At 45.5% G+C, this 27,686-nt stretch overlaps 2 protein-coding genes across 7 annotated transcripts in view; both read left to right on the top strand.

The window, feature by feature from the left end:
- Window positions 1-19,451, top strand: part of SAR1 (SUPPRESSOR OF AUXIN RESISTANCE1) — a 208,668-nt gene extending 189,217 nt beyond the window's left edge. For all 6 annotated transcript variants that reach the window (XM_086489273.1, XM_086489276.1, XM_086489274.1 and 3 more), the window contains 3 exons: window positions 18,293-18,454; window positions 18,534-18,788; window positions 18,961-19,451. In XM_086489273.1, coding sequence (XP_086345399.1) covers window positions 18,293-18,454; window positions 18,534-18,578 — 207 coding nt within the window. In that variant the 3' untranslated portion in view covers window positions 18,579-18,788; window positions 18,961-19,451. The remainder of the gene's footprint in view (window positions 1-18,292; window positions 18,455-18,533; window positions 18,789-18,960) is intronic.
- Window positions 15,936-17,677, top strand: LOC147436362 (uncharacterized). Its single transcript, XM_086489280.1, has one exon. It carries the CDS (start codon window positions 16,801-16,803, stop codon window positions 17,533-17,535), a length of 735 nt encoding a protein of 244 aa, XP_086345406.1. The 5' UTR covers window positions 15,936-16,800; the 3' UTR covers window positions 17,536-17,677.
- Window positions 19,452-27,686: the final 8,235 nt, after the last annotated feature.

The following is a 27,686-nucleotide window of genomic DNA, read 5'->3' as shown; positions in this document are numbered from 1 at the left end:
TAGGGTTTCACTACTGTTTTTTGCTGTTTATTAGGGCTTTAAATGTGTTTTGCTGTTTGTTAAAGTTTCGAAGCTGATTTTCTCTGGGTTTTTTTTTCCGAGAAAAAGATCCTTCTATTAGTTACTGAAGTTGCGCATGCGGCTACAACCACCTTTGCTAGAAAGGGATACAACAATCATAAGGGGGAGGCTCTCCCAATGAAAAACAATGAGGCTAAATGAGGAGATGGGAGGAGGAAAAAGTCATACAGGTGGGCAGAGTCAAAGAAAAGCCTTTTGGCTAGCACAAAGCCAAAAAAGTGATGATTGTGTCACACTCGACCAACAAAACAGGAGCGGATGGCCATAAAACTTTGGGAGGGTAGGGGAAGCAAACTAATCCCCACCACTGCAACGTTTCATGGGAATCCTAATCTATTTTGACAATCCGCGGCGGCACGCTCCTGCATGTGGTCGAAGCTTCCTTGGAGTATCTCGAACTGTTCTCTAAGAGTATAGATCAGCTCTAGCCACAAATCTCGAACAGTCCGTGCTGGTGGTACAAGGCGAGCCTCAAAGATGCGGAAGCAGCGGGCCTGCCAGATGAACCAAAGTGTCAGGCTGCAGATGAGCTCCCAACACTCCTCTCTCTCACTGCACCACTCTTGTGACTTAATCTCTGTAGCAGGTTGGAGTGAAGGTTGACCCGCCTGCATCACTATCATCTTGCTGGTGGAGGATAGCTCAAACTGAAGTGCCGGGCCCGTGAGAGTGGACCAAGTAGCTGCCCCCCAAGTGTACTGCCGTGCCGTCGAAAGAGCAGGCATCAGCCGAAGGATACGAAGCCAGACCTGCTGTGCCAAAGGACAATCCCGAAGACAATGGCGCTGATTCTCCACAGGATGGTCAGAAGCTGCTCATGCTACTGACAGACCACTATGTACAAGCCAGTTCCCAACTACTGTAGCTCGATGTGCAACTAGCCACTGGAATATATTGACTCGCCGCTGTTGGCAGGAGTCCCACAACCTCTCCCAAAAAACTGCCAAGAACTCAATTGTGAGACCCTCCTCCTGCGAATGAGGTGCTGCAGCATGACGAGCCTCTTTTCGTGCTGCCAGTATGATGTCCTAATCAAACAATGTACTGAAAGAAAGGGACACTGGGATGGTCGATTGAGGAGAAAGGGTCCCTCCAAAACCACTCTCCAGTATCCCACTGCTCTCGTGCCAATGGACAACACTCCCAAGCCCACAGTCTCCAGTGGCACCTGTGGGGCCACCTGTGGGGCCTCTACTGAAACTCGGTGCAAGCGACCCTCACTCTGTAGCTTGAAGAAGAGGGAGGGTACCGTCTCTTAGCAAGCCCGAACTACGATGAGAACCTCCAATCGCGTGAAGGACCCCATCCATTTGGGCACTGCTGACTCGAGAGGCGTGAGCCACTCAAATGGTACTGCCTTTGTGATGTCCTGACACATGCTTTGCACCCCTCTCATGCCCTATAGCTGGTTACTCTGAAGCTCCTCTGATATGCCTGAAAACTGTAGCCAATCACCTAAAGTGCGTGTTAGACCCTCTGCCATGGGACCCCAAGAAACATGAGGCCTACTACCAACCAAGTGGCCTCTCTAAGTGCTAACCATGGGGTTCCAAACAAGGGGCTGTCGCAGGCGCTCCTCCGTGCAAGTAGGCTGATGCTACTTCAGGCCTCTCCGCAGCTACTCCCAGGAACGGAGCAGACTCACAGCGAAACGGTCCTCCAGTCTCTTGCTCAGGCCAACTCTGCGTATCTCTTTGAAAATCCATCTGGTCGAAGGTCGCCAGGGGCCTCCAGCCTGAGGTACTCTAGCTCTAAGCCGTTGATGAAAAAACTCCTTCCAGGGCTCCTCCCTTGGAAGTAGTTCTCTGACGACAAACTTCCCAAGAAGGGTTCTACTCTATTGTGCTGGGTCTGTGATCCCTAACCCTTCTTGAGAACAAGGAAGAGTGATGACCTGCCAGGCCACTCTGGGTGTCACGTCCTGGCCAAAGGAAGTTCCTGATCAGCCTCTCTACCTGGCTGATGCAAGAACTCGAAAAGATCCAACTAGAAGTGATGTACCACATAGTAGCCAACAACACCTGGTTGGCCACTACAACTCTGCCTGCAAGAGAAAATCGTGTGGAACTCCAATGTAACAACTTCCTCTTGATGGACAGGAGGAGGGGAGCAATGTGCTGCTCAGGAGATAAGTCCAAGCCAACCTGACTGCCCAGGTATCGAACTGCAGTCCCTGGCGGAATCCATCTAAATCCCTCAACTGGCATCCAATCAGGCGTAGGAGCACTACCAACTGAGAAAGCCAATGTCTTTCTCCAGTTGATTAGTGCCCCTGATGCACAACAAAAGGTCTCGAGAGCCTGCTCACACCTGTGAAGGTTGGCCTCCTGGCTCTCCAAGTACAACCTTCACAGGTTTGTGCCCACACCTGCTCTCTACATGCATGACTGAGGCTCTTCTGAGAGCAGGTCGCGTGAAAAATCGATGGCAACTGGACGCATGTTCTCTGGCTCTGAAACAATTGACCCGTCGGGTCTCCTCAACTGGTTGACCCTGGCATGCGCCTGTCGGGGCCCCACTGCGTTAGAGAAAGCCCCTGTCACTCTGTCACCCACTTGAGTCCACTGAGATGCCTGTTGATGAAAAGCAAACTCCTGGCGCCTCTCCTCTGTGCTGGCAATCTCCTGACGAGCCTGCTTCAATTGCTCCTTCAACCAAGGACTGTTTGGATGCTGCTCTTGCATCCTCTGCAAGGAAGCAACACCCCGTCGGAGACGCTGCTCCTCTCTCGCTGCAGCCAGGCGGGCCCTAGACTCCTAGAGAAATAGACGACTAAGTTGAGTAAGTCCAGAGGCCACTTTGTTAGCAAGAGAGTCCTGTAAGTCTAAGCCCTCTATTCAAAGAGCCACCACTCGCTCTCTGAGAGCAGAGTCCAGCAAGACCCTCTCAGGGATGCGAAGCCTCCTGCTCCCCCTCCTCTGTTTATTTGTCACTGTGAGGATCACTAGTGCATGGTCCGAAAAAGAGGTCCAAGCCGGAATGCAAACCGACCCACCCAAGTAACAGAAAAAGGTCATTAGTGTAGAAGCGATTTATCCAAGATAGATTCACTCCTCCCACTCTGTGATCCGAATGAGAGAAGGACACGCTATCTGAAGGCCTCGCAAAGCTAGAATGCTTCCACACATCTGAGACTCACAGAGCCATACATAACCTCTCCCAAGCTGCCAACTCAACTCCATGCACAGAAGTATGGCTACCTCCAATCCTGTTAGAGGGGTCCTCCAACATGTTGAACTCACCCCCAATGCATCATTGCTCTGTCTCCGACAGAGACTCTACAATATGGGACCAAAACTCTTCACGTGCACTTGCCACATTGGGCGCATATATGTTGAGGAAGTCCATGAGACAACCCTGAACCTGCATAGTAATCCACTGAGCCCTGCTTGGTACAATAACCCCTCTGCCCACAATGACCTGTTGCAAAGAATCTGCAATAGTCATACATACCCCACCTTGGATGCCTCCGAGTCCAAATGCAGCGGACCAAAACGTCTCAGAGCGACGACGCAAAATTTGTCCACACCGTCGAATGTGACTCTCACAAAGATGGTGCTCCTGTAGCATAAGAATGTCAATCTCACCACCCACAAGGCATCTCTGAAGCTCCTTACGCAACCGACCCCGCTGACGCTAAAAATGGGGCCTCCTAATCGCTGCACATTCCATGAGATGATCCTCATGGAGTCAGTGGGGCCGCATTGAGGCCGGTTTGGGTGGGGGAGTAATCCGCATCCAAACTGCCTCTAGACAAGCGCAAAAGAAGTGATTGTCCCGCCTAGGCCCAAGCCGAGCGTGCAGCCCGAAGGGCTACATCCTCTGTCCAAGAATCCTCAGGTACAAATACATAACACGGAGGCTCTGAGTGTCAGCAAACAAATGCACCACAATGTGCCTGCAACCCACTGTATCCAGAGATGTGACACTGAACTTGGCCAGAGGTCAAAGTTACTGCACCAGATCTGTCACCCCTAAAGTCCCTTGTGTGGTGTGAGAACTCAGTAGCCTGAGTGTGGAGCCAATCAAGAATTGTGTGCTGGGTCCACTCAGTGAGATCCCTACCGCACAAGGGGAAGGAGAAACCCACCACTGTGTCCAAAGCCTCAATGCCTCTAGCTGGAAGAAAGAGGACATGGACTTCAAAGCAAGCCTCCTCCAGGTTGAGAGAAGAGTCACCCATGAACCGAGTGAAACTGTAGTCGAAGAAGTGTCAGCGTCTGCGAATGTCAAAGCTAGTCAAACCTTAGGGACTACTGCAAAAGGAGAAGTCTGCAACAAAAAAGGCGGCCTCAAGTGGGGCTGTCCTTCTGAAGCCACACGGCTCGTAGCGAAAGCACTACCAAGAGAACGCCTTGCGGCAGACGCGTGTCCAGTCCCTTGCGTTTGAGGAGGAGTGGTGGAGGGGTCAGAAAATGAGGTTGTGGACCCCACCCAAGAGATAGGAGGGATGAGAGGCAAAGGTGGAGGTGGGGGAGGGGGAGGAGGCGAGGAAGGAGGAGCGGCAGTGTTTGAGGGAGGAGCTAAAGTGGACGGGGCCTCCTCAGATGAGTCGTGCTAAAGGGGGTAACGGTTCCCAGTTGAAACCCAGTGCTACTGAGCTGCAGAAGGTCGTCCACCAGGGGGAGCGGTGGGACGTGCCTGCCCTTGTCAACGATGGCTAAGCACATGATGCCAACCGTCAGCTGTCTGATCACTGGTCTCAGTCGGGGTACCAGCCTGTGCGTCCTGTGTGTCTGGGTGCTGGGCTTGCTCAGCCTTGGGAGGCTGCGCATGCGCTGTGGGTCGAGGTCTCTTGCGAGGACAGGCCTTTGCCAAATGGCCCATCTATCTGCAAATGAAACATTGCTTCGGGAGGCCTGAATACTCCACGCTCTGGCGGAACCAACCCCCAGTCACCCGAGGTAGTAGGATGCCCTTCGCGAGAGTGTGGGTGTCCCGAACCAGAACACGTAGTGAAGGGATGCCGGTTGCCATGCGAAGTGTCTCTAGGACAGTCCCAATCTCTGAGCCTATCGTGGACAAAAGTGGCAGGTATTCTCTCCTCAAACCAGGAAAGCAGATGGAGATGGGAAGGTTTGTCTCCTGGATCAAAACCATGTCTCCACTGTCGAAAGTGGGCTCGAATTGCTCGGATGGCCAAGGGTTTCACAAGTGTTTCTTGCTTTTTTTTAGAGTTCTTGCATTTTTTTGGTTGTTTTAGTCTCTCTCTCTCACGGTCTCCCTCCATTGGGCTACCCATTGACCCCCTTTCACATGGCCTCTCAATTGACTATAGCCCGCCTCCCTCTCAACATGAAGTTCTCGATTAACAAGCGGACATCAACACTTGAAGTTGAAGTGAATGAGTGGAAGAAAGAGGAGGAGGCAACCTTTCTTCAAAAGATGGAGGAATGGAAAGAGGAAAAGAAGAACCTATGCGAAAGGATTTCTCGTGTCAAAGAGCAAGCGGCTTCACAAGAAGCCACAATCCGAACGCTCCAAGGTGAACTTCTTGCAACAAAAAGTGGGCGCCTCGAAGAAGGCGAAATTTAGCAATCCATGATGGAAGAATTGAATACCATGAGAAGAAATACTGGTTATCAAGGAAGATGAGAACAAGAAGTCATTGGCCACGGTCATCTCCGCAACACAAAAGAAAGTAGAAGAGGCCGAAAAATGGATTGAGGTCACCAAGAAAGGGAAAGGTAAGGAAGCTCCTTGTACACCCACTCTTATTAACATGACCCTTGAAGAGGAACAAAGGAGGAGGATGCGGGCTCTACATGTGAGGGTAACCGGCCTCAAGGACATAAACGATGTGGACAAAGAGGTCACAATCCTCACATCCATGATGGGGGTGGACAAGCCTTCACACACAAAGACATGGAGAGTGGGCAAGAAGAATGATGGCCCGGGAGAATCTTCAAAAGAGAGCTCTCATACTACGCTGCCCCTCCTTGGAAGAGAAGAAGAAATTCAAGAAAAAGAGGCCTACTCTCAAGAAGGGAGGTATTTTCCTCGGTGCTAATCTCACTCTCTCACAGCTTGTGCATATGAGAGAGGTAATGCCAGAGATTACGGCGGCAAGGGAGAAGGGAAAGACGGCCTTTTAGAGGGATGGTCGAGTGGTGATTGTAGAGCGACACTCTACATGACGGTGTGAGACCTATGGGACCACACTGAAGGTGGCTACTTGGAATTGTAATGGATCTATGAGGTTGGACGTTGGTGCCTTTGCGGACAGTTTCAGAGAGGGACATTGTTTTCTTCTCAGAGACTCATCAGGCCCCTAGACAACTTATGCCACATGTGGTGGGATACAGATGGAAGACCGCCCACAAGAGAGTCGCGAGATCTGACCATGGGAGTAAAGGTTCAGGAGGAGTAGCAGTGCTATTTAGGGAGGAGTTACAACCACTGCTACATATTGTACGGAGAGATGATCATGCTAGATACATGTGGGTGAGGTTGAGAGCTGACAGATGACGATTTCTATACACTGCCATATGTTACTTCCCCCCAGTACGTCAGTATATGCTGCACATAGAGGACAATCGCCTTTTGCTATACTAGATGATATATGGGAGTTTTCTAGGGATGGTGATATCATCCTCCTAGGGCCAGTACAGTGGAATATGTTATGGCATAGTCGAGCTTTATTCCTTGTATTCAGGATAGCTGTCAGGATGACTCAAGTGCTAGCCTAGCATATCTGTCTCTGGGAAGGTCCCATAAATTAGCATGAAGGAAACTGATTTAGTAAGGGCCTCAACTACAAGAGGAGGGGCAGCTAGCTCAGCCCGAATAATCTCGTGTGGCACTGAGGCCTTGGAAGTTAGCCCGTATCATCCGAGAGATCATAGAAACTAGAGGCCTCTCCACACCTCCATCAATCAGTGCTACCAAATCTTCCATGGTGGTCCACTGAAGGGCCCCAAATCTGAACTCCATAGAGCATAGTTGAGGCCACTAGAGTGTGAATGTGCCACAGCTTTGTTCGAGGTTCCTGAAAATGAACCTGCAAACACATCTTCTCCAAACCTCTCTAGGCTACATAAGCTCTCGTCAATCTAGTCTTTGCTGCACTTCTCAATGAAAATGCCAGTCCACTGAAGTGTACCTCAAGATAGGTGTATGCATCCGTATACTCCACCGTCTGCTAGCCATATGTAAAAGTAGGTGCTGACCTCCTGACCCACTGTGGTGTGGTGTTAAACACCATAACCTTGGTTTTCCCCAGGTTAACAGACAATCCACTATCATGGGCAAATGTGTACAAAGCATCTAAATGACGTTGCATCCCCTTGAGGGAGTCGGAAATCAGCACAGTGTCATCAGCATACAACAGTAGTGGGATCCGTGTCCCTGCCAACTGTGCTCCTCTTATCACCATCCCTCTCAATGTGGGGGGGGGGGAGAGAGAAAGAAAGAAAGATATATTAACGTCCTGTTGAGGCCAAAGCTGACCTATAGGACAGATCACAATACATCTTTGGTTACATTGTCTTCCATCATAGCAAAATGAAAATAAAATAAAACTACCTCAGTAGCTCAGACCTCCATGGTCATGAGCTTACCAGTACAACATGTATTACCCATGCTTTCTACATATAAAGAAAAGAAAGATGTGCAATCAGGTTTCTTTAGTCTCCTGTTCTTGAGGTGATGATTTGTTGACAAAGTCTCTAATGATGGCTCTTCCTCCTCTATAGACTGCCCACTTCCCCTTTTTCCTTGCTTCTCTTACTTTTTCTAGTTCTGCTGATCTGTTCTTTAGTTGGGTAGGTGTCAGCTCATCTAATATCCAAACGGATGTACCTTTTAATGACCTTGTCTGCTTCATGACTGCTATCTTTTCTTTCATATCATAGTAGAAAACCTTTGCATGTTTCCCTTTGACTTCCACATGCATTGGCTCTCCCAAATCGATGAAGGGGACCACCCGAGACAATCGTTTAGTAAGTGTATCTTTCTCTAGAGTGTATTCAGATTCATCTTGTTCATCTTCATGCCTTTGCGTGTCCCACCCTTTGGGAAGACCTCCAATTCAAATATGTCTTTCTATGCTCTGTACTCTCTCTTTTTCTTTAATAACAGACAAAAATTCATCAGAAAAGCTTTGTGGAGTTACCTTAGCTGTAGATTGGTCTTCTTCAACCTTTGGTGGGAATTCTTCCATTGCTGTTTGCTTTGTTGTCAATTCTTGTACTTTTGTTTGAAGGTCTGCTATGTGTTCCTCTTTCTTCTGTAGCTCTTGTTTGACAAGACTGAGTTCATTCTGAAGTTTCTTCATTTCTTGTAGCAGGTAAGATTCCCATCCTGTTGGTTTTATAATTGGTGGAGGGATGCAATCTGGTTGTGTCAGGATGTCGGCAAAAGTTTTCTTCTGCTTCCGTGTCATGGTGCGGGTGTGTATGTAGGGGGGGGTGGGGGGGTGTTAGAGAGCTACCCGCCAAAGGGGGGATCCCCCCCGAGAGAGAGAGAGAGAGAGAGAGAGAGAGAGAGAGAGAGAGAGAGAGAGAGAGAGAGAGAGAGAGAGAGAGAGAGAGAGAGAGAGAGAGAGAACTAACATTAAAACACTAAGGAGAAAGGAAATAGAAGGGGGGGGGGGGAGGGTTGTTGAGATGAAATCTCTCATCGGTCGTTGTCCGATCTCATCGACCTCCATGGTCAGAACTCTGGTTGGGCGTCTTGCATGTCGAGCTAGAGTGATTTGTATCTTCTGTTCCGACCTCGATGAGATCGGTCGTTGTCCGATCTCATCGACCTCCATGGTCATAACTCTGGTTGGGCGTCTTGCATGTCGAGCTAGAGTGATTTGTATCTTCTGTTGCAGCCTTCGTCGGTAGTGGGAGACCCCCCGAGGTCGTGGACGTCTGGATCTGGCAAGTTCTGTGGTTCGGTCAAGCAACGTACCTCTAGTATGAGTAGGCTATGAGATTTGCTGAATGACTGCTCCGTTGGCTCTCCTCTATCTGGTGTAAAGAAATCTGTGATTTGTCTCTGAGATTGTCTTTCCCCTGATGTCCTCAGCCAGCTCTCCCTAAGTCTGCGCAGCTCTAGCAGGAACAATCCGACACACCTCCGATCCTTGTATCTCATGACCCTAAAAAAAGGCCCAAACCCTTCTCTGAATAGACAGTGGAAGTGGCGTCGTATCTCATAGTATGCCGGGCAGTGACATGTGTAATGCAGCTCTGGCTCTGGCTCTAAGTTACATAGGTGACATATCTTGGCTTCTGCCGGCACCCCCTTGAAATCGGCCAGTCTCGATCTGGAACTGATGTGAGGATGTGCGTATCTGTCCAATAGCGCATCTTATCCCATGAGATAAATGTGTATCCATGTATGCAGGCCTAGTCACAAAGCCGTCCTCCGTGAGTTGGAGAAGATGCTCTCTGTAGAAGGCCATCTTTGTGCCCAACTCCTGTGTCAACTGTATCCATGTGCTCCTGGTATTTAGCTGAATCAGATCCTGACGTATGAGTCTGGTGATCTCTGTCCGTGTGAGAGACAGGGAGGGTGCATGCAGGGAGTATTGAAGCGGAGGTAATCTATCCATGTTGAGACCATGCAACTGAAACCATGATGTCATTTGTCCATACCAACATGCTCTTTCGCCTTGTAGAGCTAGTTGTCGAGATGACTCCAGGGCAAGCCGTGCATATCTGTCCCTGGGGAGATCCCATAGACGGTGCATAAAGGAAAGTGATCTCGTCAATGCCTCCACCACGAGGAAGGGGGCGGCTAGCTTGGCTCGGATAATCTCATGTGGTACTGAGGCCTTAGCCCGAATCATCCGAGCGATCATAGAGACCAGAGGCCTCTCCATACATCTCCATCCATCTGTGTTGCCAGATCTCCCATGGTGGTCTACTGAGGGTCTCCATACCTGAACTCCATAGAGCATAGCTGGAGTCACTAGAGTGTCAAAAAGCCAAAGCTTTGTTCGCGGTTCGTGAAACTGAACCTTGGAACACATCCTCTCCAGTCCTCCCAAAGTTGCATATGCTCTCGTCAGTCTTGTCTCTGATGCTCTCCTTAGTGAAAACACTGGTCCACCAAAGACTACCCCAAGATAGTTATATGCATCTGTGTACTCCATAGTCTCCTGGCCATACATAAATGTGGGGGCCGACCTCCTGACCCACTGTGGTGTAGTGTTGAACACCATAACCTTGGTTTTCCCCAGATTGACAGACAATCCACTGTCACGAGCAAATGTATGCAGAGCATCCAATGACGCTGCATCCCCTTTGGGGGGTGAGAAATCAGCACAATATCATTAGCATATAGTATTAACAGAATCCATGTCCCAGCTCGTTGAGCCCCCCTATCCGCCTGACGCTCTACATAGTCCGAAAACTCATCCACATGCATCCCAAAAAGAGTCAGGGAGAGGGGGCATCCCTACTTTACTCCAATAGTGGAGTGGACCATGTCAGACATTCCCTCAGTGGTGCGTTCCCGCCCCATCATTGTCCTGTATAGAGCCAGAATTCCCCATATCAGCTCTGTAGGCACACCCATGTCCTGTAGTGTGTGTATAAGTCTGGCTCTCGGCATTGTGTCAAAAGCTTTGCGGAAGTCCACAAAGCTACAATAGATCCTCTTGCCATGGTGTCTACCCTCCTCAGTAATAGCTGTGAGTGTCAGAATCTGGTCAAGAGTGAAGAAACCTCTCCTAAAACCTGCTTGCCTTGATGCTCTTATGCCCTCTCGCTCTGCCCATCTACTCTGCTCCTGCTCAAGAACGGATGCATACAACCTAGCTAATGTGGGACCAACCACGATGGTGCGATAATTCGCGGGAATCATGGGATCTCTTGACTTGAAAATAGGCACCATGGTAGACATACTCCAAGTCTCCGGGAAGCCTTCATACATGGCTCAATTAAACATCATAGCCAGGAGCTCTGCAAGCATATCTCTGGCATGGATGAAGTGCTCTGCTACTAGACCATCATGATCATATGCTCTCCTTGTCTTCATCCTGTCAATGGCTTTCCTTACCCTCTCGGCAGTAAAGAAAGAACACGTCTCCGGGCATGTCTCTAGTGGGTCTGGTAGAGGTGGTTGCCCTGATGCTGTGTAGAGATGTGGCATATTCCCCCCATGTCTCAGTGGAGGTGACCGTTGGCGGTGGTGAATGCTCGTGGAATAGTCTCCATGCTTCGCCTGAGTCCTGACTTATAAATAGCTGATATAGATCCCGCTCTAGCTGAGATAGATAGGCCCTTTTCTTTCGTCGCATTAGGCGGCGAAAGATAATCTGTGACTGTCTATGTGTGGTAATACCCATAAGCACTTCCCTCTGTAATTTGATCCTCGTCTCTCTGCACTCCTCATCATACCAACTGTCCTGGGGCATGTTCCCAGATCGTCTCCGTGTGGGCTGGTTGTGGGGGTATGCCTCTGATGCTGCATCATGGAGCGTCTCTGTTAGTATCTGAGTGAGTTCATCTAGTGGCCGTCCCAGTTCCTGGGTGCATAGTTGCCAATATATCTCATCCATATACACAGAATCTGTCTCCCTCATGAAGGTATACCGAGTGTGTGTGGGGACCTCTTCTAATGGAGTTGTGCTGAACTACAAGGTCAGGGTGAAAGACACGATAGCATGATCAACTGCTACTCCAACTGGCCTAGTGCCCACCATGACTGAACTGAAAGGTCAGGGTGAAAGACATGGTAGCATGATCAACTGCTACTCTAACCGGGCTAGTGCCCGCCATGAAATCCTGAAAGAATGGGATGAGACCTGGCTGGGCCATAACGTAATCCACTGTGCTGATACCATGTCGGTATGGAAAGCAAGTAAAACCTCCATCTGTCGAAAATCTTTGTAGGCCATTCACAATGGCCAATTTGTGTGCGGTTCCCATATCTATCAAGTATCTACCACATTCAGTGTATTCGTCATCTTGTGATAGTCTAGATAGACCCATTTGTGTGACGTCCAGCTCCCTAAGCATCTCTTCGGAAGTATCATAAAATGACATCGTCTTCTACTCTGAGACACATCAGGCCCCTAGGCAGTCTATGCCTCACATTAGTGGATATAGATGGGAGACAGCCTGTAGACAGGAGACACGATCAGAGCACAGACGGCGGGGCTCAGGAGGAGTGGCAGTGTTATTCAGGGAGGAGTTGCAACCATTGATACATATAGCTCGCAGGGATGAGCAAGCTAGGTACATGTAGGTGAGATTGAGAGCAGAGACAGGCAGATATCTTTACATTGCTATTTGCTACTTTCCCCCGAATACGTCAGTTTATGCACCACCCAAAGGACAGTCCCCCTTCTCTATTTTGGATGATGACATTTGGGAGTTCCCTAGAGATGGTGACATCATCATTCTAGGGGACTTCAATGCTAGGACTGCCGATCATCAGATAGTATTTTATGATACTTCAGAGGAGATGCTGAGAGAGCTGGATGTTGCAGAGACGGGCCTATCCAGACTATCACACGATGGGGAACACACTGAGTATGGACGACACTTGATAGACATGGGGACTGCACACGGATTGGCCATCTTGAATGGCCTACAGAGATTTCCCGCTGCCGGGGGTTTTACATGCTTTCCACACACACATGGAGCTAGCACAGTGGATTATATCATGGCACAGCCGAGCCTCATCTCTCATATCCAGGATCTCACGGTTGGACCCAGACCTGTGGGTGTGGCAGTAGATCATGCTCTTGTGTCGTTTACCATCTCTTTTCAGTTTAGTGTAGCACACAGGCCACGGGCAGTAGCCCCTACTCGCTACACCTTCACGCGGGAGACGGACTCTGTATACATAGATGGGATCTACAGATGCCTGTGCAGAGAGGAGCCGGGGCGACCTCTGGAGGAGCTTACTACCATACTGACACAGACACTACATGGTGCAGCAGCAGAGGCATACCCACATACCCAGCCTGAGCGCAGACGCCATTCGGCGAGCATGCCCTAGAACAGCCGGTATGATGAGGAATGCCGGGACACTAGAGCCAGACTTCAGAGGGAGGTACTTTTGGGGGACATCACTCACAGACAGTCACAGATTGACTTCCGACCCCTAGTGCAGCGAAAGAAGAGGGCATTTTTGGCTGGCCTAGAGCAGGATCTATACCAGCTATTCTTGAGTCAAGACTCGCGTGAGGCATGGCGGCTCTTTCATGAGCACTCCCCCCCCCCCCCCTACCATTACTTCCACAGAGGCCTAGGGCCAATACGCATCATCTCTATACACAGTTCCTGAGCAGCCCTCCCTTCCCGACCCCTCCGATCCATGCCCACACACATGTGCTTTTTTCACCGCTGAGATGGTGAGGAAGGCCATTGACATGATGAGGACTAGGAGAGCTTATGATGATGATGGCTTAGTGGTTGAGCATTTCACGCATGCCAGAGATCTACTAGCACAGCTTCTAGCAGTTATGTTTAACCGTGCCATGTGTGAGGGCTTGCTTGATACTTGGAGCCTATCTACTATTGTACCTATCTTCAAGTCGGGAGACCCTATGGAGCCTGGGAATTATCGCACTATCATGATTGGACACACATTGGCACGGTTGTACGCATCTATTCTTGAGCAGCAGTTGAGTAGATGGGCAGAGAGGGAGGGGATACGCGCAGTCAGGCAGGCAGGGTTTAGGAGTGGTTTTTCTACTCTTGACCATATCTTGACACTCAGAGCCATCATTGAGGAGGGCAGATCACATGGGAGACGGATCTATTGTAGCTTTGTGGATTGCCGCAAAGCATTTGACACAGTACCCAGAGCTAGATTGATGCGTAGTTTACAGCAGATGGGAGTACCCACAGAGCTCATTTGGGGGGTCATGGCATTATACAGGTCAGTAGTGGGGCATGTACGCACCTCAGAGGGTCTATCCACACCGGTTCACTCCACTATTGTGGTGAAGCAGGGTTGCCCGCTCTCTCCTACTCTATTTGGTATGTATGTGGATGAGGTTTCTGACTACTTTGAGAGAGATGGTGATAGAGGTGCACAACTAGCAGGGACATGGATTCCACTATTGTTATATGCTGATGATATTGTGGTGATCTCCGACTCTCCGGAGGGGATGCAACGTCACTTGGATGCTTTGCATAGGTTTGCTCAGGAAAGTTGTTTGTCCGTCAACCTTGGTAAAACCAAGGTCATGGTATTTAATACCACCCCACAGTGGATCAGGAGGTCAGCGCCCGCATTCACATACGGCCAGGAGACAGTGGAGTATAAAGATGCTTATACTTACCTTGGAGTGGTTTTTAGTGGGCCAGCATTTTCACTGAGGAGGGCAGCAGAGACTAGATTGACCAGAGCCGAGGCAGCATTGGGTAGATTGGAAAGGATGTGTTCACAGGTTCAGTTTCAAGAGCCTCAGACGAAGCTCTGGCTCTTTGACACTTTAGTGGGTTCTGCATTGCTTTATGGAGCTGAGATTTGGGGACCTTCATCGGATCATCACGGGAGGACAGGCCGCACTGATGGATGGGGGGACATGGAGAAGCCTTTGGTCTCTATGATCTGGCGGCTCATTAGAGCCAAGGCTTCAGTACCACGTGCCATTGTCCAAGCAGAGCTAGCTGCCCCCCCACTAGTGGTTGAGGCGCTCACCAGATCTGTCTCCTTCATACACAGCATGTGGGAACTTCCCAGAGATGGATATGCCCACCTTGCACCTGAGTCCTCTCGACAGTTAGCCATGCAGGGAGGTACAGCATGCTGGTGTGGGGAGATGACATCATGGTTTCAGGCACATGGGTTCAGCATAAACAGATTGCCTCCTTTCCAGTACTCACTGGATGAACCCTCTCTGATTCTTACACAGTCCGAGATCACCAGGCTCATGGGCCAGGACCTGACTCAAGTAGTCACTAGGAGGACATGGATACATCCGGCACAAGAGCTAGGCACGAAGATGGCTTTCTACAGAGAGCATCTTCTCCAGCTTACGGAGGACGGTTTCGTGACGAGGTCCAGGTATATGGACACCCACTTGTCTCAATGTGCTATTGGCCAGATACGCACATCTTCACACCAGCTGCGGATCGAGACTGGGAGATACAGCAGAGTACCAGCAGAGGCCAGGACATGCCCCCTATGTGACATAGAGCCTAAGACAAAGTTGCACTACACATGCCACTGCCCCGTCTACTACGAGATACGAGGCCGCTTCCACTGCTTGTTCAGAGAGGGCTTTGGACCACTCTCCAGAGTCATGCGGTACGAGGTTCAGAGATGCTTGGGCTTGTTTTTGCTCGAGCTACGCAGACACAGAGAGAGCCTGATGAGAGGAGAGGCTAGCCAGTGTTAGAGACAGATCACAGATTTCTTTAGAGCAGACACTGGACACCCGGAGGAGTTACTACCACATCAGAGCTTGCCGCCTCACGCCAGAGGCACACTGATCGACCGGGCGACTGAGCTGGGGAGATTGAGACACCCGCGACTACGGAGGACTACACAGCACCGACAGAGGCTGCATCAGAGGATTCGGATCACTTTGGCCCGCCATGCACGACGCCCGGTCAGACTACTGACCATGGAGGAGATTGATGAGATCTGCCAGCGACCGATGGTGGATCTCTTGTGATTTTAGCTATCCTAGCTAGCTGATTAGTTCACACCTTGGAGTTTAGGATTCCATTGTAGTCATTTAGTCATTTTGTCATATTGTCATTCTCATTTCATTTTGTTACTTGTATTACTCGGACTTTGTATCAGATCCACCACATTGCAACTTTTAGGTCTCATAAGTCATTTTGGCCTTTTGAAGATGTTAATATAACATTTCATTTCATTTCATTTCTCTCTCTCTCTCTCTCTCTCTCTCTCTCTCTCTCTCTCTCTCTCTCTCTCTCTCTCTCTCTCTCTCTCTCTCTCTCTCTCTCTAGCGCACACCTTCCTGCGATATCTCAACGGTTCAATCACTCCACAAACACCATTGCCATCACTGACTGTAACTCCTTGCCTTCATTACAAACCAGCAAGGTGTGCTCAGTGCTCATCTCCCTGTCAATTTTGTTGGGCATTGACTAGTGTCCCCTCCCCAGCTCACACATCTCGTCTCCTGCAGCTGCTCTGCATCGCCCTGCCGACCTCGAGAAACACAGGTCATGGTCGTCCTCGCCTTGCAACACAAGAGCTGCTCTCGGTCTCAAGCAACACAAGCCCGCTCTGCAACACAAGAGCCGCTCTCAGTCTCAAGCAACACAAGCCGACCTTTGATACTCTGCACAATCTAATCCTTTGTGTCGATTCTCTGAGAATCGATTCTCAGACGGTTCCCACATAAGCTTGACCACTTAACACAGTCAGCCGACTACGTCAGAGCTCCCCTCACGCGACTTGCAGACAACAGTGCCTGGTTCGGACCTGCCCGACGGTGAGCATCTATTCTCTGGCGACAGTGAGGATCTCTTCGAATCTCTTCGACAGCGATAGTGCATTCGATTTTGCTCGCCACTGGCTGGACTGTTCGACTACTCGATTCAAGCTCGACTACTCGACTGGCTCGTGCTTGACTACTCGATTCAGTTAAGCTTGAGTTTTCGATTTCCTGTTAGGTTTGTTTCAATTAATCAAGGGTTAGTTCTTGCACAAGCCTCGACCCTTGCTTTTCCAACCAAGCCCACAGTTCTCTGCCGAGGCATACAAACCCTAACTAAGCAGAGATTCACACAGAATCTCAGTTTTGTGTGTGCTCTCAACAAGAAGAAGATTAGCATCGGAAGCATGACGACCAAAGCCACCACTCCGAAGATCTTTGCGAAGACACGACCAAGCTTTGCTCCCGTTTTAGCAGCGCCAAGTAAATCTGACCGAATCGAACGCCTTGAAGCAGATCTCGATTGGGTCATGGAAGAAAATCGCGACCTCAAAGCTCGCCTTAGCAAGCTTGAGGCACGATTTGATTCCATGGTCGATCTCGCCACCAACAAAGTGAAAGAAGTCGAAGCCAAGGCCATCGAAACACACTCGGCAACCCTTGCACAGGTGAAGACATGTGTGACAGTAGAGCTTCGAGAACAACGACTCCAAACAGAAAATACCCTCAAGATCCGCATTGGTGGGCTACCTCAAGCATGGGAAACGACCAAGTACGACTTCTCGGAACGCATCAACTTCCTCAATGAAACCCTCAAGCCGATCAAGGTCGACCACAACGCAATAGGCCGTATCACTTGGAGAGGCCCTGACATGCCTATACCAAGTGGACATGCCATCCTTGAATTCGAAAGTAGAGAAGGTCGGCTCAAGCTTCTCCAACAATCACGTCTTCTCAAAGACACCAAGTTTTGGATCGCAGAAGAACTCACCCCGCTACAACTCAAACGCAAAAGTGAAGAGGTCAAGAAGGTACATGAAGCCTGCAAACAAGGCAAATGGGCAGTCTACCGAGGTGGTAAAGCCATCATCCAGGAGTTTCGAAACCCCAAATCGGCTCTCCCCACAGCTGATCCCTCTTAGGTTTTTGTCTTTTTCATCTTTCCAATGGACCCTCAGTCCTTAACTGATATGTATTCAGTGCGATTTGCTACAAATGTCACCGTTGTACTGTTTGTTTTTGGTCCCATGGGTCATATCTGACCTCCGTGGACGATAATTCAATATCTCTCTCTCTCTCTCTCTCTCTCTCTCTCTCTCTCTCTCTCTCTCTCTCTCTCTCTCTCTCTCTCTCTCTCTCTCCCTCTCTCTCTCTCTCTCTCTCTCTCTCTCTCTCTCTCTGCGCGGACAGACCCTATCTCTTTTTACGCGGACATATATATATATTTTTTATATTTTTATATTTTTTTCCCTTTCCTTCTCTCTCTATATGATTCCCCCCCCCCCCCCCCCCCCCCCCCCCCCCTCTATCTCTCTCTATGCCCTTTTTGTTTTTGTTTTGTTTTTTGTTTTTTTTTTCCCTCTTTCTCTCTCTACGCCATTCCCCCCCCCCCCTCTTTCTCTCTCAACGCCCCCTTTTTTCTCTCTGTACGCGATCCCCCCCCCCCTTTCTCTCTCTACGCGCTAGGTTAGGAGGGAGCAGAAGCGTAGGGGCAGCGGGTGCGGGTGCAGAGTAGGGGAGCAGGGCAGCGAGCGAGGGGGGGGGGGGGGAGAGAGAGAGAGAGAGAGAGAGAGAGAGGGAACGGGAGCGGAAGCGGGAGCGGGAGCACAGGGGCAGCGGGTGAGGGGCAGTGAGCAGAGAGAGAGAGAGAGAGAGAGATATGTAAATGTAAATGTGCAGTCTCCAGCGGAAATTGTTAAGCGAAAGAGGATGTGCGGAGTTTGGTTTCCTTACACTCTAGTAGATCGATTGCGGGCTTGTCTCTCAGAGATGGACAGAGCTGAGCAAATCCAGAGTCTTCAACACCTGCTTGAAAGCAGTTTGTCCAATTATTTTGAACAGGTAGTGTATAAATTTCTTGTTAAACACTCTTTGCTTTGGACACTATTGGGCTTGGTGCTTATGTGTTTTCGCCAAACAGGTTGAAACTGATTCAAATGATGTCAAGTCATTAGTGCAAAGATGAGGTTTTGAAATTTGTACTGCCAATACATCTATGAGGATGCATTAAGTAGAACCAATGTCAATAAGGAGTGTGGTTATCAGCCTCCTCTGCTCTTCCAAATGGTTTGGGATGTGCTCTCACAACTTTGCAGAGGCCTCTTGCAATTACCCTTGCCATTTATTGTCAACCTTTGTGTTTAAATTTTGGAGTGTCCAGATGTTTCAGTTTGAGGTAAGATTTTATGCGTTCAAATTCTTCTACATAGCTATAGCCTGCATAGCAATGACTGCCTGTTTCGTTTTATGGCCGCTTGGTTTCATGTTTTGAGTGTGATGTCAGGTTTTTGCTCATGAAAAATGCTGTTTGGTATGCTCAACTTGTTCTTTGGCCTTTTTCTATTTAGGGGCAGGTGTTCTAGACGAAGCTTTAGAATCAACTAGTCCAACGTGGGAAGTTGTGCCATTGCCTAGAGTAGCTACAAAAAGCAAGTTGTCTTCTTCAAAGCATACAGCAATTTTAGCAGTTTATCTATGCTGCATGTTTGTCTCCATCAGAAAATGTTCTAATGTGGAAGTATTGCTGAAGGACTTCTCCTTACCTCTCTGGCGACGTGGAGTATCATATTGCTCTTGCAGGACTTGGTCGGAGTCAGCAAGCATTTCTATATCAATCCGTAAGGGCTAGCCCCCAAAGTAATTTAGCTTGAATTATCCTTTCAAAATGATTATCACATGACATAGTGGATGGAGTACCTTGTAAGCTTATAAGAGCAATTACTAAGATCTTGATTTTTTATTGAGGTCTGTCTTTCCTTGATTTACTTCTTCACAAGCTTTACATTATGATGTACTTTTTAGTGTCAATAAATACATCCCACTTCCATGGGTTCCTTCTTGAAGGAGACACCCTGATAATAATAAATCATTGTGTGTTCATGCTAATAGTTGGCGATACATGGGCAGTGCTAAATAAAAACGTACTAAAGCACCCCTAAAGCCACATTAATTTCTTATGTTACAAGAAGCGTTTTTCCAAGAATACGCTCTTGCATTTCTCACATCTTTAGAACCCTAGTACATGGTACTATCATACTAGCAACCCTTTAATTTTGAGACAAGATGGATGCAATAGTACGGTTATTCACTTCTGTTGTGTTTCTAACTAATGTCTTCTCAAGGAGTGGAGAGTTTCTTATAGCTTACAGCTTTGATTGCAATCTCACTCCATTTAAGGGTTTTAGCACATAATTTTATGTAGGCTACACTGATACAACATAGAAGTCTGTACATTGTTGACGAAAGCAAAAGAGGCAAAGCATTGCATCACAATCTTAGTGCATGATAGGATAGATGTTATGTTCAAATCTCACATTTGATTAGGTGAGAGCCCAAGGGGGACAAGCATGCTCCATGTAAAAAGTGATTTGATGTTTAAGATCCCTATGAAGCAGAGTAGTTTGCCCTTGATCAGGTGGGCCTATTTTTACATGAAATCTGAGGTAGAGGGTACTTTTTATATGCAGCTTTGCAATGTCTCTACAAATCAAAAGATAAGCATAGCTATATCTGCACGAAGGGTCATTTTGTGAGGAGCAGGCATACTAATGTTTGTTGGGTATTACTTCGAGGATGAAACGCAAGCTATGATGACAAAGAGTGTGCACCCATCTTTGAAATTGTTTGCCCTCATTCATGTCTGCCAACTATGAATGTCTGTTTCCATGAAGGAGAATCAGTGAGCAACTATATTGAGGAAACTCAAGGAGGTCATTGATATGGCTCTACTTTGCATCCTAAGGTAGTTGCCCTACGCTTCCACATGTGTCAGCTGTATGTTATGGCTTCAGGTTTATCAATGGAGCATGAAGGTGTTGGTTCAGCTTGACAATCACATGCACTATCAATGTCCTTGTGAAGCAATGTTCCTCCTCCCAAATGGTGACCATTGCAAATCCTTTGTAAAGTCCTTGTATGTCTTCTTCAAGCTTAAATCATGCATTCTTATGCTTTTGGTAGGTAAGATTTAAAGCAGCAGCAAGGTTTGCACTTCATTGGCGGAGTTTTGTTGGCAAGTTGGCATAGTGAAATTAAGTGAACACAATGAAGCGGCATCAACTTCAACAGGATTGGCACAGGAATCTGTACCATTTAGCAAGTGAGGTTTTTCTTGGCAAAAGCAATCACAATGAATTAGGAATGAAACAACTTCAGGAGCCATCAGCCTTCACCTTTAGTTCATCAGCATAAATTAGGTTTTTGTAAAACCCGCCATAGCGAGGAACATCCATATGATAGCAATATATCTTGACTCTTGGCAACCACCTCAAAAATTATTTAAGTCAATGGGTGTGGAGGTTTGGAATTGCTTATAATGTTTGGAATTGCCAAGCAACAATCTACCATCTTAAGGATCAAGAACCTCATCCTATGCTTTCAAGGAATAGAGCACTATACTAGTAAAGAGAGTATCCCATTGTAAAAAGAAGGAAAACAATAGACTAGTATTGATACATTGTGGTAGATAAGACTTTAAATATTTTGTCCATGGTTGAGTCATCTTCAAATATCAGATCTTTTGCTCCGTAGTTCTCAGATTGATTATGAGGTTGTTTGTTGTTGACCGTTATTATTTGATACTTGTGTACAAATAGTTTATCCGTTTTTTGCGCAACCGATCAAAAGAGCTTCTCCAGCATGGAAGATTGTATAGTAATCTTTTATGGTTAGTGCGTTCTTATTGCTAGTCGTTTGGTTACAAACCCTTGCCATCAGGAAAAGAATGGACTCAATTTTGGACCTTTTAGCTCTAGTGAGAGAATGCTCCTCAACCAATAGGAAGAAGGCTAACGTTACGTAGAAAAAGCTTTTTTTTCTCGTTTCTGAAAATGTCCATGAAAACCATTTCGGTAAAATTGTCACTGTCAGTAGAAAAGTAACGTGTTTGATAGTAATATCTTGTACAAGCGTCGAACATCTTTTTATGACCGTTGTTTCTATCTTATAAAGTGAAGTACTTGTACGTGTGCATCTTGTACAATTATCAATCACTTTTTTATGAGCTACTTGCAATTCAAATTCGAACAGACTGTACTTGATAGCGATTGATAGGTACTATTTAAAACTATGAATGGGTCGGAACCAAGCGAATAGAGGCCCGTGAAGGGGTTTTTTTTGTCTCTATTCACTTGGTTCTGACCTCCCGAGACCCTAGGCTTACAAATGTTATATCTTGAGCTAGAGACTTAGATTTGAGCGGTTTAAAGTGCTATCCTAAGGTCTTTGGACGTTCCGGATGCAATTGTGGTATTGTTTTTGTATGTTGAAAACATCTCTTATGTGTTTTCTCTCATTACACATCACATCACTCATTAAGATTCATGGATATGGATTTTGTATGCACTCTTGAAAAGCATTTTGTACTGGTATGCGTTTAAGTGATCGAGCAAAATTTTATATGTACTATGAGAAACAAAATTCCAAAAAAGTTCTTTTATATTCTCCAGAATTACCTCTCTGTTAACTTTCTTACAGGGCTCAAAATTGAGTCCAAATTTATCCTAATGTCTCTTAAAGGAAATCTATGACTTTATGCATTATTGTTTTCAACTAGGCTGCATAGGAGTTGAACAAAAAATGTTCTAAATTGGTAGGGTGTTAGGCTTCTCACCATGCTCAATGTCATCAATGGAAATCCCTCCTTTAATTGCTTCCTTTATAAATCAAGGGCTTTGCCTAGTGAATACTTGTAACAAGCCTTGTTGCAACTTCCTATTGGGTTACAACTTTGCTATCATATCACAAAACTTGTGTTCAACAACTTTGTTGGCTTTTGGTGGATTTTTAGAAGAAACTTTTGTTTCAAAACACTCTTGGTTGATAGGATAGTCAAGGCCCCACCATTAGTGGTCGGTATGGAGGAGATTAATTGAGTGTGTTTTCTTTATCAATTTACTTTTGAGGATGAACGGCCATAGCCAAATAACTATTTTGGGTATGGTGCTCGACTATCAGTGTAAACTCATATTCTATGATAGAGCAACACCAAAGGTTAGTGCCCTTTGATAAGATATTGCTCTCTTAGGGAATATTCAAGTAAAAGAAGCGATGATCCTAGAATACAATGAGTTACTCTCCTTTGATCCACTCCAAGGTTGTAGAGGAATCCCCACTCTATGTAGTAGTGTGGGAAGTTTCCACCCTACTTTGTGAGGGTCACTTAAAGGGCATTACAAATGTCCTTGAAAGCATTATGAATATTCCTTGAAGGACATCTGTCAAGGGACCCTCTCAAAATAGGGACATCTTTAACGCCCTTGCAAAGTGGCCTAGGGAACACCCATAATATCCTTGACTAATTTGCGAGATTGATGTGGCAACTTGGTCATGTTACCGCTCCTTGTCTCAACCCTCTTTTTGTCTCTTTCTATCTCCTTACCAATACCTTGGTTTTTCTATCTCTCTGCCTCTCTCTCTCTCTCTCTCTCTCTCTCTCTCTCTCTCTCTCTCAGTCTAGTCTTTGCAATTAAGAATTTGAGTAAAAATTGGAGTACAAATCATAGGATATAAAAGAATGTTACTCACTAGTTCACATAAGACACTCATTGCATCATTGCCATGGGATACTTGTTGCTAAATTATGGTGGGGATGTGTGAACAAGCTTAGAGATCGCTAGGACACTATTTTCCTCAATGGAAGGTTTTTTTTAACATGCTTTCCACAATCATATTAGGGTATTGACAAACTTGAAAGAGACGTAAAATAAAAGAAACAATTGTTTCTTCTTTTCTTGAGAAGATGTGACAGATTGGAGCATAATATTTTCTTACTCGTATGGTAAATTTAATATACACATATCATATGTATGTGATATGTTTAAACATATTTGTTATCGAACAATTATTTTGACAAATTGTCCCTTGTTACCCTTGCAAATAGCCCACAATGTGTGTTTAGCAATATCTATTGACTTTTTGAAGTAAAGAGAGAGCTATGAGTGAGAAAGAAAATCATCAAATAGTAATCCTATATAAAGCATTCTGTTGAAACAAAATTTCTTTTTTTATTTCAAAATCAATAAACTTTAGTATAAGTGGGGTCTCCTTTGATGCACACTTCCCTAGTCTTCATACATATATATCAAAAACTTTTCTTTTGCCCCTATTTCTATGTACAAAGCCAATGCATCCCATTGTAAACCCTTTTCCTCTTTCTACCCTACAACTCCTACATTCAAAGGAGGTCGCCTTTTCCTCCTCTTCTCTTTATGGCATGCTAATGTACCACACTAGTCCGTTACAACGAAGAGATTTTTACTCTCATGTTGAAAAAGTGGTGAAAAATAATACCCTTTAAGGTATAGCCTTATAGGTTGGACAAGTGGTGGACCTTAACACCCAGATCTTCTTAATATAATGACATAGAGTGGAAAAGTGGTGAATCTTGAGACCAAACCACTCATGCTACTAGGGATAATAGGTTGGACAAGTGGTGGACCTTGAATGTAAACCCCCCATGTACAAAATATCCTAGGTTTAAGGTATTTCAATGGAGCCTAGCATCTTGGAGACATGGTGAAACTTGCTTCTCTTCATGTTTCAATGGAACCTGTCTTGGACAAATGGTGGAGCATCCTTCTCTCCATGTTTCAATGGAGCCTAGATTGGACAAGTGGTGGACCTTTGCTTCTCTCTATGTTTCAATAGAGTTAGCTTGGACAAGTGGTGGACCTTGGAACCAAACCCCCATGTAAAACCTATCATGGTCATTCCAAGTGGTGAAAAAGAATACCCTTTAAGATATAGCCTTATAGGTTGGACAAGTGGTGGACCTTAACACCCACATCTTCTTAATATAATGACATAGAGTGGAAAAGTGGTGAATCTTGAGACCAAATCACTCATGCTACTAGGGATAGTAGGTTGGACAGGTGGTGGACCTTGAATGTAAACCCCCTATGTACAAAATATCATGGGTTTAAGGTATTTCAATGGAGCCTAGCATCTTGGAGACAGACCTAGACGGGTAAGTGCTAAAGCTTCCTTATATAATCATCATATCTTCTAATAGACATTATTTGTAAATTTGAAAGACCTAGACGGGTAAGTGCTAAAGCTTCCTTATATAATCATCATATCTTCTAATAGACATTATTTGTAAATTTGAATTTTTAAGACGTCATGTTTTTTCTATTTTCTTCGATGCCTTCATATTGAATAGAGAAGTGAGCTGCAAATGAATCTTTTGTTTTCCTCTCATTTGGCACATCATGTTTAGAGAGGTATCAATAAAGAATTGACTTCTGACTTCATCACTCTCTTGATATTGTGTTGATAAACATAAAGTCACACCATATGATCTAGCTATATTGCAGAACTACACACATGCAATTGAGAACCATATCAATGCCTTGTTGGGTACCATTGTCTAATTAATTGATTATTCGTTCTCTTTATAACTACACTATCTCTGAAATTATTTGTGAAATCAGGTTCATTTGGCTAAGACCAAACTCCTTCAATTGATAAGGATCTCAAATGGAAACATAATCTTGAACAATGAACATTTGTGTCCACCTTGAGGTCTCACCTGAGGAAAGTGAAAGTGATGAACATAACAACATGCGTGTATCTCTTACACTAAGTTTCCTTTGTAAATCAATTATTAAATTCATTGATTATATAACTGGCTGAATGAGAATGAGAGATAGAGAGTCACCTTTATACCAAAAGTTAGACGCAAATTTTTAGAAGAATGGGGGTTTCCAAAAACTTTCTTGGAGAAAATACGGGTCAACTATCCAATAAAGGTCCTCAAAAATAAAAAGAAGCAAAATGCATGTGGGGCCAATTCGGTCATACACCTATGCCATTCAAACTAAGATTTCACCATTTGGTAATGAAATATATCCAATAGTATTATTATCACAACTCCCAACTCACTCTCTCTAGTCCACTTTCACTGCCATATTCACCTCAAGACCTTTGATCTAGGTCATCTTTATGTAGATGCAGGGAGTTAATCCCTCCACCTCCTAGATTTCTCTAATAGGGGAATTCTCTCCAATGTGAGGTTCACATTCCATCATTTTAATAATTGTCTTATGCAAGATAACTGAAGATGCATGAGATAAATTTGTAACATTGTATCAAGTCACACAGGAGGCATTTTCTTTGTATGTAGTTGAGAGAGAGAGCACATGAATGAGAGAACGACTCTAAGGATTTTTTTTTGACAAAGATTAAAGATTTTGAGGAGAAGTTAATTGCATAACAATCAACTTATGCAAACTATTGATAATATTGTTTCTGAATCTTATCAAAATCTAATTAGAGTTTTGCATATATACCCATTTGATGATGAAAGGGAATCAAAATACCGTATAATTTTAGGATTTTATTTTAGTTTCATTGCAACAAGACCGATCCAAGTAAAATTAAACATTATGTGCATGGCGATCAGGCTTTTCTCGCTAATCAGAAAGGCAAAGGTACATATATTCCTTCTACTGAGTTTTACCATTCTTTGAGCGAATCTTTTTTAGCTAAGCTAAAATCAAGAGAAATAACTTATGATATCATCCTTTCTATTTGCCAAGGTCTGTAGTAGAGCATGTTATGTGAGATTATGTGGTGAATCGTCTCTCTCTCTCTCTCTCTCTCTCTCTCTCTCTCTCTCTCTCTCTCTCTCTCTCTCTCTCTCTCTCTCTCTCTCTCTCTCTCTCCCCCCCCCCCCCCCCCCCCCCCACCCCACCCCCCCTTTCCTTTTTTAAAGATCAAATGATAACAAGTCTATGCCTCAAACGTAGATTATTTCAAATATCAAAAAATTTTGTTAGTGCATTTGTGCAATTGCGTGTGTGAAAATATATGAGAATGACTGTGTGAAAACACTTATTTTTGAAATGTGGACATTCGAGCGTGTGCATGTATGTTAGTGTATATGAAAACTTATACGTACAATAGGGTGTGCATGTTGCATATATTCGTTTACAAGTGTTTGCATTTACATAAATATCAGTGTAGCATTATCTTATCCCAATAAAAAACAAAAACAAAAATGAAAACCTCAAATTTGGATATAAGCCAATTCATTGACAATAAGCTGTATACATTATCCTTGTCTTGATTTATAACATGTTGATCAAAACACATCTCCTTATGATAATAATAATATTGATGATGATTGTTAGATTTATATATTGGACGCAAGGCATTGGTCGCCACGATTTCAACATGTTGAGATTTAGTGATTATTGTGGTTGATTTTCTACCTTTACATCACTTTATCGTGTTTTGCTCATGTTTGGTGTACTTGTGATTCTCAAGATTGTGTTCACGCATTGACTCACATTCTCTCTAGAATTTTATAGTGAGTGTATTGCAATCATAAGCTTTGTCTTAAACTTTAGAGGTAGGGTTAGGCCATAGAAACTACCCTCATTATGCTAGATCTTCATCTCAAATTTGGAGGGTAAAATCTTTAGGGAGTGCAGATGCTCCCCTTGTTGTTCTAGAGCTTTGACTTTAGAGGTGACATCAATATTAGGTAAGCTCAAAATTGTATTGTCAATCATGACTTGCAACTTGGAGCATTGATAAGCTTGATCAAGGCTCGTAGAGTGGTATGAATTAGCAATGAGCTCAAAAAAGTATTATCACTTGTTTAAAATCCTAGCTCACATAATGGATATTGATCTCTCTTAGTGTATTAGATCTTGCATTTATTAGTCTATTAGTCAAGTTTAGTAGTCTGCTTGGCTCTCTCTCTCTCTCTCTCTCTCTCTCTCTCTCTCACACACACACACACACACACACACACACACACACACACACACACATCACATTCTTTATCTCTGAATATCTCTCATTTATTGTTGAAAAATTAATATACGCGTGGTTGCTTGATTTCTTTCTTGGTTTGAGTTTGTTTATGCATTCAAACTAAAGTTTAAAATTGACAATTTCATTTCTCTATGTAGATCACATTATGGGTGGCATTGCAAGCACCATTGCAAAACCTTGGAGGGTATGGCCTACATATATTAACTAATGAAACCACATTTTGACATGATCTTTCAGAACCATGATAAGGCATTCAACAATGCCTTCATTATTGAATTAGCAATTTGTA

The sequence above is a fragment of the Adiantum capillus-veneris genome, chromosome 18, assembly GCF_014529385.1.
Source record: "Adiantum capillus-veneris isolate H3 chromosome 18, ASM1452938v2, whole genome shotgun sequence".
Classification (NCBI taxonomy): domain Eukaryota; kingdom Viridiplantae; phylum Streptophyta; class Polypodiopsida; order Polypodiales; family Pteridaceae; genus Adiantum; species Adiantum capillus-veneris.
The sequence above is the reverse complement of the archived record's forward strand: the minus strand, read 5'-3'. Positions and strand labels throughout refer to the sequence as shown.

Bases quoted from the DNA above. Each gene is read 5' to 3' on its own strand.
- LOC147436362 (XM_086489280.1), top strand. From the start codon at position 16,801: ATGACGACCAAAGCCACCACTCCGAAGATCTTTGCGAAGACACGACCA.